The following is a 14,279-nucleotide window of genomic DNA, read 5'->3' on the forward strand; positions in this document are numbered from 1 at the left end:
ACTCCAAAGCCTATGCTCATATTACTAAACCATGTTCACTGCCTTTAAGATAAGACTTGGTTCCTCACTCTTTCATAGGTGAGGCAGACATGTTAACAGCTCATGTCCATTCAATCTGAGAAGTACAAAAATAGAGGTGAATGCTAAGAGCCCCCATTCATAAACAGAATTCTCTATGCTCTTTTTTGTACTGTGTAATGATCTGGGAGTTGTTTGGAATGTGTATAAATGGTTTTTCTCTAGTAAGACGATAGCACAGTCCATTTGGAGGGAGAGATGAGCCACGACGGAAATACCCAGTCCCACACATGCCTGCGGCTACCCTCTAAAATTCCCAACCTGGCTGGAGGCACTCAAAACAAAACCTCCTGTTCCCTCCCAGGACTACTGGCGCCTGGAGCCTGCCTCCTGCCCCTGCCAGGGGTTTAGGCTAGCCTCGGATGATGGAGCTGGGTCAGGCAGAACAGATGGAGCTGCAGCAGCTCCCTGATCTGATCCCAGCCATCTCTCCCAGACAGAGGTGTGAGCAGGCATCTGGGCTTTGTCACTGCAAGGAAACTCAGCTGACAAGCGCATAGCCTTAGATGAAACTCAGCCAGGGATATCCACTAATGGAGCCAGCTTGGGCACAGACACAAAGAAAAGCAGGAGCCCATGGAAAGAGGCTTCTAATCCCAGCTGTGTCATTTCTGATCTTTGTGATCCTGGGCACTTTGCATACCCTCTTTGTGTCCGTGTCTTCAGCTGTTATATAGGCTGAGTATGTTTGACTCTACAGACTTTCAGGGTAACCCTAAGTCTGAATGCAGATATACACTCACAAGTCACTTGATACTTGGATTATCTCCCAGCCCATCCTGAACTCCAACTCCCACTAGATTGAAAACTTCAGGGGGACAGGGGTTGTGTCATTTACATACCTCCAACACCCATCTTTCTATATCTTTTCATGTTTAGAACAGTAGTTTGAACTCAGCATGTATCCAATATATATTTGCTGAATATTTACTCAGCTAAAGTAAGATGTTGAAGGTAGTAGCCATTAAATACGACCCATTGACAGTCAAAACGCTTCCCCAGTAATCTTGACCAAAGGTTAGTGGGATCATAGAGCAAAGTGGGTACTTAGAGAATCCCAAAGAGATAGCCCAAGACAATGCCACAAGCCCCCGGCCATGTGAGGGAATGGTCTGTGTGGAAATAGCTTGCTGGAGAGTTCCAGTTGATCAGCTGGGGTAGAATGACTCAACTTCATGGAATCTCAGAAAATCTCACAGATGAAGGAGATATTAAACATCTCTCATTTCATCCATTTATTTTATAGATGAGGGGAATGAGGTGTAGAGAGAGAAATAAGTTGGTGGTTCATAACTTGGATCCTGAAATTACTCCTCTTCTATTGACTAGCTGTTTGACCTCCTGCAGCTTAGATTTCCTCATTTGTGAAGAAAGTGTAGTAGGACCTCTGTTATTGGGTTGTCACGAGTATTAAATGTGATCGTGTGTGGAAGGAGCATAGAAGAGTCAGTGGCACATGATCAATGTACAATAACTGTTGGCGATTACTACTTTTTAATTATTATTATTTCTAAATTATTATTTCTTCTTATTACCTGACATAGAGGGCTGTTTCACTGAGTTTCGTTTCTCAACCACAGCTATTTTTTTTTTAATTACACATGTCAAGCACAGCTTTTTATAAATTGAATTTTGACAGGCAGTAGAATCTGTTGATGCAAAACTCCACTCATCCTTCAAAGCATATGACCTTTTATTTAAAGTAAAATGTAGAACTTTAAGCTGAGCCCTCATGAAATCAAAATGCATGTATAGCTTCATGACTCTGAGCCTTGCCCACCCAAAGCATTGTGCCTGGGATGCCTTCCCTCTCTCCCTGAGCAAACGTTCCCTCCTTTTTTGCAGCTTAACTGCAGTGTAGCCCCTGGGAAGGGCTCACTGTTCTCCCAGACAGTCATTCCTTCCTTTGGGCTCCTACCACTCTCCTCTCCTGCCTTATGGTAGCACTTGGCATGTCTTGTAATTTTTTTTTATGTCCACCTCTGTTTGCCCTGTCAGATTAGGAGCTCCTTGTGGAAAAGGGCCATGCCACTTCATTATTATTATTGTTGTTGTTGTTGTTTTACTTCCTTATTTTTACAATCCTGTTGTTATCTTAGATCCTGGCATATAGTATGCAACTAAATGTTTTGTTGGGGTTTTTGTAGTTTTATTTATATCACACATAATTAAAGAGTACATCAAATGTCTAAGAACAGTTAAAACAATAATACTAAAATGAATATCCATGTCCCCGCCGCCCAGCCTTTGAAAGAGAATATTGCAAGTACCTTTTAAGTGCAAATCTTTAACCATAGGATTAAATAAATGTCAACTGGGGTTTGTTTATTGTTGAATTTTGTTTACTGTTCTACTTCTTTGAGGTGATTTTGAATTTTGATTTGGACATGTCCCATAGTAAGCAATCCTTCCAAGTTTTAGCATCCAAGAATATCAGATTTACATACAAGCTTTACTTCTATATTGTCTTCTACTTCATTATTAAGAATATTGATGAATATAAGACAAAGAATGAGTCTAGATACCTCTTTATATAATTGTACTTACTTTGGCTGTGGTTGTTCAGTCAGCACCTGACTATTCCATCATTTAAGCCTCATTTCAAGGAGAGCTAATGTTTGTTTGGTATTTAACATACAATAATTCTTTATTTGTGACAGCTTATTTAATCTTCACAAAAGTCCTCCAGCAGTCATACATTTCTCCCATTTTGGAACTGAAGAAGCTGAGGCTCAGAAAGGCTGTCTTGTGTGTGATCACCTAACTAGAACGTGGCAGAGTCAGGAATAGAATCAAGACAGGTCTTTGTCCCAACCCATGCTCTTTTCTCCACTGTTCACAAGTATATCAGGGAAAACTTATCAAAAGCCCTTTGGAAATGAAGATTCCCTATCCTATTTGTCATCGAGGCCAGGAAGTTTTGTCCAATTTGAGTGAGTCTGTGTTGGCTCTAATGGCCGTTGCTTTCTGCCCTTCAATGGCAGATGAAGGACTTGAGAAGCAATGATACCCTGTGTCACGGGGTACAAATACAATTTGTGGTTATGGGTATTCAGCCAGTATGAATCTGGTCCCCACATCATGGGCACAAGGGGTGACAATCAGCTTTGTAACACAAAAAAAGAAGCAATGGTAGACTAAAAGCAAGACCATAATTTGGGAGAGAGAAATATAGAATCTATAGAGCATAGTGATATGTGAATTAAGATGGAAAACATGCATAGAATCTATTTGGGTGGGCGAACAGCATGTATGTGTGAGAGAGAGAGAAAGAGAGAGAGATGGAAAGTGTTCCAGCCACAAGGAACACTAAGTGGTACTTATTTTTGTCACTCTGCCTTTACCCAGTGAAAATTTTATCATGTGCCTACCCTGGAAACACAAGGCCTGCTTTGTGTTTTTTTAATGTCAGGCATGTTACTTAACTCTCTCTGCCTCAGATTACACACATGTACAATAGGAATGATGACAGATTCTTGCCTTATGGTTGTTGTGAGGATTAAGTGATTTAATACCTGTAATGTGCTTAGAATAAGTTTTTGCTAAGTATCCAGTCAATATTAATTGTTGCACCATTATTCCTGGGAAGTCAGCCTGTATGGACACCTGTCATCTGTGTGGTACAATGAGCTGCTTCTGGGTCACAGAGCAGCCTCCAGGCTAAGAGAGCCATCAGCGTGAAAGGAGCTTTCACATCAATGTTTTTAAATATTTAGGTTTATTGCAAAGGATTAAGGAAAACATAACTGCACAAATGTGCATTTTCTTTTTCTGTCAAAATAAACCATTATTTGTTTCCTCCAAGAGCACAGGGTTTGGGAATGATGGGAAATACTCTTTGTTTCCTTGCTTCACTTGGGATGTCTGATGAGAAGCATGTGCTATTCCAGATGAGTGTGTACAAACCAGCGTCAACACAAAACTCTGCCTCTACAGAACTAAGCAAAGCCGTCACCTGACATTTCTGAGCAGCAGAGCCACCATCTTCTAGTGAAGTCCTGCTGCAACTGATGCAGTAGCAAACTTAAATTGTGGCACGGGGGCTGGGGGGAAGAGGAGTGATGTGTATCTTTCCTAAGCAATTTGTGTACACAAGTGAGAAAGAAAAAAAAAAAAAAAAAACATCATGGGTTTGAGGTCCACATCTGCCTGGGTTCAAATCCCACCTCAGCCATTTACTAGCTGTGAGGCTATGGACAATTTATGCCACCCCTCTGGGACTAATCAATCAAATAAGGCTAAGAGTTCTGTAGGAGAAGGCATGCAGGGCACACAAAGAGGTGATTTGGCTTTGATGGGTGTCCTTCTACCTGTCCAAACCATGGGTCCTCAGTGGTTATGAATATGGACTCTTATTCATCCTAAAAAAGCTCTGGGATGCAATTTAAGGTGGAGTTTCTAGGATTGGCACATGATAAAATTTTTACTAGGTAAAGGCAGAGTGACAAAAATAAGTACCAGTTAGTGTTCCTTGTGTTGGAACACTCTCCATCTCTCTCCATCTCTCTCCATCTCTCTCTCTCTCTCTCTCTCTCTCTCTCTCATACTCGCCCACCTTCTTTGCATGTTCTACCTCTCAACTAACTCAGTGTCTTAGAGAAGCCTTCCCTGACCCCTGGACTAGACCAGCTACTACACTTGTGTGATGTTTTCATCCTTTTGGCTTTCTTCCTTCACTTATTATAGTTCGTAATTACTTGTTTATGTGACACTTTCACTAATGTTTGTGTTAGTGTAAATGGTTGACCCAGTTTGGGAGAAACTGGGACTTGGAACTGGGACTTGGGGGGACTTGGGGGTTTTCCAGGATACAAGATTTTCTGTGCTAAAACTGGGAGAGTCCTGGTCAAACCAACGTGATTGGACACCCTGGTTTGCCTCCCTCTTGAGATAGGATGCTCCATGAGGGCAGAGACTGTCATCTTTGTTACCATTTAATCCCCAGTGCCTGGCACAGACCTGGTTCACAGTAGGAACTCAGAACACATCAGTTGAGTCAGTAATGGAGTGAATGAATATGTCAGTGTAAGCTGAACTTTTCTTGTTTGAAGCCTCTTTTTTCCCTGAGATTATTCTTTCTATTTTAGGTATTAAATGTTCCTTTTTTATGAATTGCCCTTATTTGACATAATTTAAAGTTGATGATGTTGTGTAGTTTCCTTGCCTTCCCTCACCCCCTTCCCATTTGGGGGTTGGAAATTCTACTGATTTGAGGAATCACTTGTTTAGTGAAAAGAGAACCATAATAGTTGGGGTCAAGATAATTAAAGAAGGTCTGTCCTTGTGCTAAAGTGCTAGACTATGAAGTTCATGAGGGCAGAAATTATGGATATTCAGTTCACTTCTATATTCCCAGGGCCTACCACAGTACCAAGGATATAGAAAGGGCTGAATACATATTTGTTGAATAAATAAATGAATAGATTCTCTTCCCAGCCTCAAGACCTTGTGTGTATAGCTCTCTTTCCTCCCTAACATCTAGCTAAATCTTTCCACAACCGTAAATATGACGTCCTCATTCATTGCTGCTGAATGAATGAGAGGCAAGTCCCATTGCAGATGAGTGAGCACATGATCTGTCTCTCCCTGTCCTCACATATGCATTTATATACTTCCCTTACTTAAAGGGGTTGCCATGGTCTGCTACAAAAAACCATTGCAGCATCTTGAATACCGAGAGCACCGCTCTCTCACCCAAATGGCTTTTGTTCAAGCTCTTCCTTTGACCTGGAATGCCTATTCCACTTAATCTAGTAAAATTCTACTAGTCTTTTAAAACTAAGCCTATGTCCCTTTCCCTAAGAAGCCACCTCAGTATTATTCCACTTGTCAAAAATAAAATCAGAACAAGTTAGGAAAATTTTAAAATTTAGTGTCATACAAAAAGTACAGATTGTGATCAGCCAGACTTCTTGAAACCAAGTGGTAAGAAACTTGCCTTAACAGCAACTACAGCGCAGTTTATAAAGCAAAAAGGAGAAAATATTTTGACTTTTTTCATGATTGGCTATTATACATTACAGTTTTTTTAGGGCAAGCAGAACTGTTTAAACTCATTTATCTATAGCTGATTGGTTTAATTTCATTGAATCATGAAGACAGGGATATAAAGCTTACGTTTCGTGCTTTGTTTATGATTAGAGCGAGCATTTATGAAAATCAGGTTTTGGCTACTTGGTTATGGGCAGTTGGCCTAGGAGTATATATCTAAACTGTAGCCTGTAGTTTTATTTTTCTTTAACACACTCCTCACCCCCTATGCCCCTTCACAACATTCTGTGTTTTGTCTTTACCATCCCATGGACCACATTGCATTCCATTTGTCTATTTATTTATATAGCTCCTCCCTAGATAGGAGCTTCTTGAAGGAAGGACTCTGTCATTCATCTCTGTGTCCCCAGCACTTAATAGAGGGTGAGGGCAAGCTATTAGGTGGCTAGTAAGTGTTTGTAAAAGGAAAGAAATGTATCTGTTATCTTTTGCCACAAAAATGCTAGATGACAAAGGAACACAAAATCTCAGTGACATGCAGCAGTAGACATTAATTTTTGCTTGCAAGTCTGTTGGTTGGCTGAGTGATTCTGGTGTCCTGGGCTTGTCAGCTGCTGGTTAATGTGGAGGATTTGCTGGTCTTGCCTGAGCAAGATATATCTGGGGCATCACCTGAGACAACAGGGCTGATTCTGCTCTGCTGCACATGTCTTTTTGTCCAGCAGGCTAGCTTGGGCATGCTCTCATGGCTAAGGCAGAGGATCAATAAAAGGAGTAGAAGGACACAGCCCTCTTGAGGACCAGGTCTGGAAAACTGGTACAGTGTCACTTCTGCCTCATTCTCCTGGCAAACAAGTCACAAACTAGCCCAGATTCAAGAGGTAGGGAAATATACCCACCTCTCAATGTGAGGAGCTAGAAAGTCTGATTGCAAAGCATATGGATTCAGGAAGGGTATAGAATGGGGACTGTTTTTGCAACCTCTGCCTCAGACAGGGAGCCAGCAAGGAAATGTCTTATCAGTTTCTTTCCAAAAGGATCATTTTACCTTGACATATAAATGAATTTATCAGAAAGGTTTTCAGCAATGGAGCCAGGGCCTTACTTGGGAGAGAGTGACTTCCCCCCCATAAAGGTATTCAGCAGGAAGCTGAGTTCCAGTCATAGGAACATCAGGTGATAGGAGGATAGGACTTCCTTTAGCCCTGAGGGTCAGCGTTTTTACATACTTTGCCCTTTTCTTTCCAGATCAGCGAGGACCCGATTTTTGTACCAGGTGTCTGGGGACCTTATTTCTCAGCCATGGTCCCTGGCTTCTGGCTGAATGAAGGTGGTCAGAGTGTTACTGGCAAATTGGTAAGTTGACACTTTCTCAGCAGGGCCATGAATGTTTTTACACCATTGAGTAGCCCATTTTTTGTCACATTACCCAGATACGCAGTATCTAGAAGATTTTTAGACTTCGAAGTCAGAGTTAACTTTCTTTTAGTGTACAGCCTAATGTATGGTGCTTGTGCAGCATGTTTGCTCAAGGAATAAATGTTGCTCCAGGCAGGGATGACCATCTTTCTTCTTAGCTGATCTTTCCGCACATCAATCTATTTTTCTTATGGCAGTGATAGTGATACTCTGCTTTGTGAAAATGACAATATCACTCCCCAGCCCAAATCCTTCCGTAGTTCCCTATAGCCCTTGAGACATAGTTCACATAATTTCCTGGGCACGTCATACCCTTTGTGGTCTGTCTGCTCCTGTTCCACACATGCACCTGTCACTTATACTAGGTTGCCCTACTCTTAGCTTCCCCATGGCTCATGTTATTCCAGTCCTTTGTCCCTTTGTATATGCTTTCCCTGCTTGGGGAGTTCTTTACCAGCTCAATAATTTTACTTGTCCTTTAAGGGTAAAGATGGGTACAGTTAGTCTTCTAGGCAAGAGAGCTTCCATGGCAAGAAAGACATAGAAGTGAAAAATGACAAGGCATAGTTGAGGGTACTTGCAAATAGTTCAGAATTTTAGCTGTGGCATAAACTATTCTTCGAAGAATGGCTTACAATAAAAGTTAGAGAGCAGGGCAGGAACCACTTCTTAAGAAGTGCCTGTAAAGCATGTTAAGGAATTGAACTTCATATAGTAGACCAAGAGGAACCACTGAAGGGTTGGAAGAGTAGGTGGGCATATGCAGATGTTAGTTGTAAAAAACTGCCTAGCAGCCACGAGGAAGAAGGCCAGAGGGCACATGGCCGGAGGCAGAGAGACCAGTCTCAATAGGTTAGTCCACAGACAAAAAGCCATGAGGGCTTGAATGAGGACAGCAGCAATGATGACTAAGAATTGAGGTCAAGAGATGAGCAGCACTTCTGAGAGACTTGATGTGGAATACAAGAGAAAATGAGATGTAGGCTCAATTACCCAACCTCACATTTACCATATTATATTGAAAATATCTGTCTATGGTCTGATTCCCCTGCCAACATTTCTAAATGTTCAGCCAAATTAAAAGTGATGTGATCCAAAGCTGGATGTGGGTGCAAATAACTGTTAGTTTCCATCTTTTAGTGTCTCGCTATTACATTTAAGTGCTTCAAATTCTCTGTCGAAGTAGACGGAAGCATAGGTGGATGGGTGGATTCAAAGAGCATGTTCTGTGCCCTTGCTCTTATGCCAGGCTACAGAAATGAATTACATGAATCAGACCTCGTCATTCTCTGGTTTAAGGAGCTCAAACTCTGGTCAGGAATCCCAGTAAGTATGAAATAAATAATATTTGATTGGTCTTAATAACTAGTGCTAGAAAAGTTGAGAAGGAAGATATCATATAAAGCATGAAGTACAGTGGGACTGGAGCCTGCTTTACATTCTCCTATTTAAAGTAGTGCTGTGTATTTATACGACTTTCAAATTAAATATTCTTTCCTTTTCTGTGGCACATTGAAGACCCATTACTGAAATATAGCCCTTTTTAACCTCGTAGTATAATCACCCTCATCAGACCCAGAACTCATAGATGACAAAACCCAAAAGCTTTCTGTAACAATTCTTCGTACAGGATACATTGTCCTTGAACCTGTACATCAACAGGGTTTTAGAGACTTCAAACATCTGTACCAGTCAGAAATGCTTTCCCCAGTATTTGGCTCAGTATTTGCTCTGTTGCTATGAAATACGCCATCTTCACCAAAATGTCATGATGTATCTTGTAGACAAGATTTGGTTAGGTCTATTTTACGAGCCTGAATTTAAATAAAAAAGTGATCTCTTTTTTGCTATTACTAAAAAATCTTCATAGTATTCCACTATAGTTTTTGACAGAAGTTATGAAAATTGTTAGCCTTTATCTATTTAGTTCATTTTGCACCATCAATCAGTCATGCTGCATTTGGAGCTCCACCCTTGTACAGTATTACATATATAGTTCCATTAGACATAGGCATGGGTCATGATTAACCCAAGGTTATAGAGAACAAAATCTTTGGAAATCCAAAAGCCAGCACGATGGGGCAAAATCCAAATCAAGAGCAGGCTGTCCAATAAAGCAGCAGTCCAAAGAGGCCAAGCAAAGAGAAGCCAGCTATAAAATAAAGTGATAGGATAACAATAATGATGGTAATATTAATAACAATAAGTGTAGCTTATTGAGTATTTTTTTCTGTGAGAGTTTTATGTACATCTTGTTACACCTTGAATGATATTTATAATAAGCACAATACCTCCTCTTATTTTGAAGTCTTTTCCTAGTCTCAATTCCAAGAACTTTTCATATATTTATTTAATCCTTTCAAAACTCCTATGAGATAGGTACAGTTATTATCTGTATTTTACAGACTCAAACTCAGGGTAGCAACACAGCCTAAAGAGATTTCTGACCCACCTCAATGGCCTTTACTTATGGTTTCTTTGCAACTCACCTTTCTTTACCATTTCCTAATTCTGGCTTATTCTCTTGTGAATTCCCATCACAGGTTTTGAAACACATTGTCTTCATGTAGGACACTTTCAGAGGAAGCTACATCTTTTTTGTTCTTTGTTTCGTAAGCACATCTTCTCTACTAAGCCACATCTGCAAGCGTCTCCTCCCATACATTTTCCATAGTCATAAATACACCATCTAAAGCAGAAGAGAAGGGAAAGGAAATGGGACAGGAGAGGAAAAGGGAAGTAAAGGAGGGGAAAGAAGAGAAAAAAAGAAAAGAAAACGAAGTATAGATTTAAAAAAAAAGATACGTTGTCTCATTTTTTACAATTAAATACGTATCTTCCATTACAAAGCAAATTTTTTGTTCACAGTATGTGAATAGATAGGTACTTTAAAAAAAAAAAATCTTCATCTGGTTATCTTCAGGATGAAGGAAAAAGTAGGATCTTTCCTGGCTCTGGAGCCCTTACAGTTTCATTTGACTGAGAATTGGACTCATCTGTCATTCATTTCAAGCCTTTGCCACTGATGATTGTTTCTTCTTAGAAAGACACATGCTCCCTTACTGCGGATGACTGCTTTTAGTTGCATCGCCCATCAAGGGTTGTCTTGTGCTTGCAGATACTCTCTCCAGAATAGCTGTGCACAAAACACTGCCATTTGCCCAGACGTGTTCCACAGAACACTGGCCCCATGTGGTTGCTGCATCCAGATGTTGCAGCTCGTTTCCAGCTGGACCTTGGCCACCTCTCCCTCCAAGTGCTCTTTTCCATCTTCTTTGAAGTCATTTTTGTTGGTGGTGGCATTGGAGAAAGGAGGCTAAGACAAGATCCTAAGCTACCCCTGTGGTGGCATTGGCTTTCTGGGACAATTGGGCTTGCCTAAGGGGTTACCTTGGAATTGTCTGAACCCAGAATTTGAACCTGTAAACTTGAGTCACAGGGTCATAGTGCAGCACCTTTTACCATGTGCTCTTGGAATTTTAGGATTGTGCATTGTAAGTGCCTGTCTGCCTCCTCCCTCAACTTCAGGCTCGCTCAACCTGGGCTGACTCCTATGGGAGTCAGTCTTCCACAGTGAGTGTGTGAATAGCTTGCAGTATGCACAGTGCTGTACAGATTATGGAGATAGTGATTTCATTCCTCCATTCCTTCACTCGTTCCAACATGGTGCAGAGATTTCCTGAGCAGTTACACTGGGCCAGGCAAGAATGTAGTTACATCTTACTGAATGATGTAGTTCATCATCAAATAAAAAGTTGGATGTAGCACATAAGACTAGACTTACTGTTCCCGCAGCCTACTGGAAAGGTAGGGCTAACACTTACTGACTACCTGTTATGTGCCAGGTACTTCCAGGTTTATTAAGATTTGGCATACAGTATGTATATACAGTCAGTGTTATTATCTTAGTTTTATTGGTGAAGAAATAGGCTGAGAACAGTGAGGTAATTTGATCAAGGTCTTAAAGTTAGAAGTGGGAGAACCACAATTCAAACCCAGGTTAGCCACCAGAGGCCCCAGATCTTTCTAGAACTGGATCTGACTCTTGTGGAGCTGCATTTCTGAGTTTTCTTACAGTTCTCTTGCAGATGCCCTTGAGAAGCAACTATTGTCAGTCAGTGTGACATTCTTTTCAACTGTCGTGAAGCGTATACATTGGCAGGCTTTGTAAGGCCATGAGAGAAGAATGTATGTGTATCAGTATTGACAGGATCTATGTGTAGACTTAGGTGTGTCTCCAGTATTTCACATTAGCTAATTGGAGTGAGTTCATGGATATAAAGACCAACTCTGCATGTAAACAAATGTCTTGCTGTGCCCTCCTCCTGCACTGGCTTCCACTACATTTTTGGTATACACGCCTGGATTCCTGCACAGCTTCCTAATTGGCTTCTTGCATCTCATCTTTCCCCCTTTTAATCCCTCTCTTGCACTGCAGCTAAAGCAGTGTTTCTAAAACAAAGATATGGCCCTGTCACTCTTGATAGCTCTTCAGTTGTCTGTAGAATAAAGTCTAAACTTTTTAGAGTGATGTTTATTTATACAGCCAGAATTTATTATTTATTGAGTGTTCACTGTGTTCGAGGTACTGTTCTGAGTAAGAAAATAGCAGTGAATAAAACAGCCTCTTATGTCCCTTCCAGTCCCCAGATCTGTACCTTTTTCAAGCCTAAATTCTAACAGAATGAGACAGATAATATACAATAAATAAATTTTATTTTATTGTATGTTATTAAAAATAATAGAGGAGGTGGCTTGTGAGTTCAGATAGACAGGTTGCAATTTTAAATAGAGTGGTCAGACTCATTGATATGACATTTGCGCAAAGAACAAGGAAGGGAAGGAATTTAGCCATTTGGAAACCTGGCAGAAGAGTGTACCAGGCCACATATCCTGAGGGGGTTGCTTGCCTGGGGTATTACAGGAATTGTAAGGAGGCCACAATGGATGGAACAGAGTAAACCAAAATGAGAGTTGTAGACAAGAAGTTCAGAGAGGTAGTGGGGGCTATATTATGGGCCACTATAAGAATTTTAGTTTTTTAACCCTGAGTGAAATGGGAAGCCACGGGAGAATAATGAGCAGAGGAGTGATACGATGCGACTTGACTTTGTAAAGGATCATTCTGCCTGCTGCCTGCTATGTTGAGAACTGACTATGGGATGGGCATGATCCCATACTGACCTTCCATTATTTTTCTTCATCTTAGTATAAAGAGCACCATTGTTTACATTTTTATTTTATCATTTGTATTTTATAAAAGTTAGGATTAATTCTTGACTCCTCCTTCCCATTCTCTCCCCACATATGGGTTCCACTTCCAAAATATATTACCAATCCATCTATTTTTCTTTACCTCCACGTTTGGCACTGTTGGCCAAACCAACATTGTCTCTATCCTGGTCTATGTAATGTGTGTCTCTTGTATGCAGCATATAGTTGGGTCTTGCTTTTCTATCCAGTCTTATAGTCTCTGAATTTTACTTGGACTGTTTAGACTTTTAGTTTTTAATGTAAAGATGAACATGATTGGATTTAGGTCTTCTGTTTTGCTATTTGTTTTCTGTGGTCACTTCTGGTTTTTCTTTCTCTATCTCTCCTTTCTTCTTTCTTTTCGATTAATTGACGTGTTTTGGTTTTTTTTTTTTTTTCATTTTCAGAATTCCATTTTAAGTTCTCTGTTGGTTTTTTTGGCTTTTTAGGCGTTGTTTGTCTTTGCTTTGTTTGTAATGATTGCCTTAGTAATTATAATAAAAATCCTTTTGAATGAATATCATCTCACTTTGTGTAAAATATAAAAAGCCTTCGACTCTATAGTTCCATTTATTACTCTCCTCCCACAGCTCTTTATGCTATAGTTGCCATATGTGTAATATATGCTTATGCTATAAACCCAACAATGCAGTAGTTGTTACATTGTTCATGTTAAACAGTGTATTACTCTACTCAGACTCCCATAACAAAGTACCAGAGACTGCGTAGCTTAAATGACAAACATTTATTTTCTTACAGTTCTGGAGGCTAGAAGCCCATGATCCAGGTGCTAGCAAATTCGGTTTTTGGTGGGGACTCTCTTCCTGGCTTATATAGATGGCCACCTTCTCTCTGTGTCCTCAGATGGCCTTTGCTCAGTATGTGTGCATGGAGAAGGAACTGTGGCATCCCTGCCTTTTCTTATAAGGATACTAGTTCTATCAGACAGGTCTCCACCATTATGACCTCATTTAAAATTAAATTAAATTAAATTTTAATTTAATTTAATTTAATTTAATTTAATTACCTCCATAAAGGCCCTATCTCCAAATACAGTTTACATTGGGGGTTGAGGTTTCATTTTATGAATTTTAGGTGAACACAGTTCAGTCCACAACAAAGAGTCAGTCATACATATTTTAAACTGATTCTGAGAAATAAAATATAATCTTTTGTATTTACCTACATATTGACCATTTTCATTGCTTTTTATTTCTGTCTGAAAATTTAAGTTTCCATCTGGTATTATTTTCCTTCAGCCTTCCCTTACAGTGCAGGTCACTTGGCAAAAAAAAAAAAAAAAAAAAAAAATTGTCTTTTTAAAAATATACTTATTTTACATTTGATCTTAAAAAATATTTTTCCTTAATATAGTTTTATTAGTGCATAGTTTTGTGTGTGTGTGTGTGTGTGTGTGTGTGTGTGTGTGTGTGTTTCCAGTACCATCATTTCTTATGAGAAGTCAACCATCATTTCTATTGTTCTTCTCCTTTGCCTAATGCGTTGTTTTCCTCTGGTGTGGAATATGCTATAAAGCA

The 14,279-nt window shown here is 40.0% G+C and overlaps 1 protein-coding gene across 16 annotated transcripts in view; it reads left to right on the forward strand.

Annotated features, from left to right (window-relative positions):
* FGGY (FGGY carbohydrate kinase domain containing) overlaps nucleotides 1-14,279 on the forward strand; it is a 433,428-nt gene that overhangs the window by 277,725 nt on the left and 141,424 nt on the right. For 15 of the 16 annotated variants that reach the window (XM_063105670.1, XM_063105668.1, XM_063105679.1 and 12 more), the window contains one exon: nucleotides 7,318-7,425. The exons of the other annotated variant lie outside the window; for it this stretch is intronic. In XM_063105670.1, the coding sequence (XP_062961740.1) occupies nucleotides 7,318-7,425 (108 nt within the window). The remainder of the gene's footprint in view (nucleotides 1-7,317; nucleotides 7,426-14,279) is intronic. 16 annotated transcript variants of the gene reach the window in all.

This window comes from Cynocephalus volans, chromosome 8 (genome assembly GCF_027409185.1).
Source record: "Cynocephalus volans isolate mCynVol1 chromosome 8, mCynVol1.pri, whole genome shotgun sequence".
Lineage (NCBI taxonomy): Eukaryota > Metazoa > Chordata > Mammalia > Dermoptera > Cynocephalidae > Cynocephalus > Cynocephalus volans.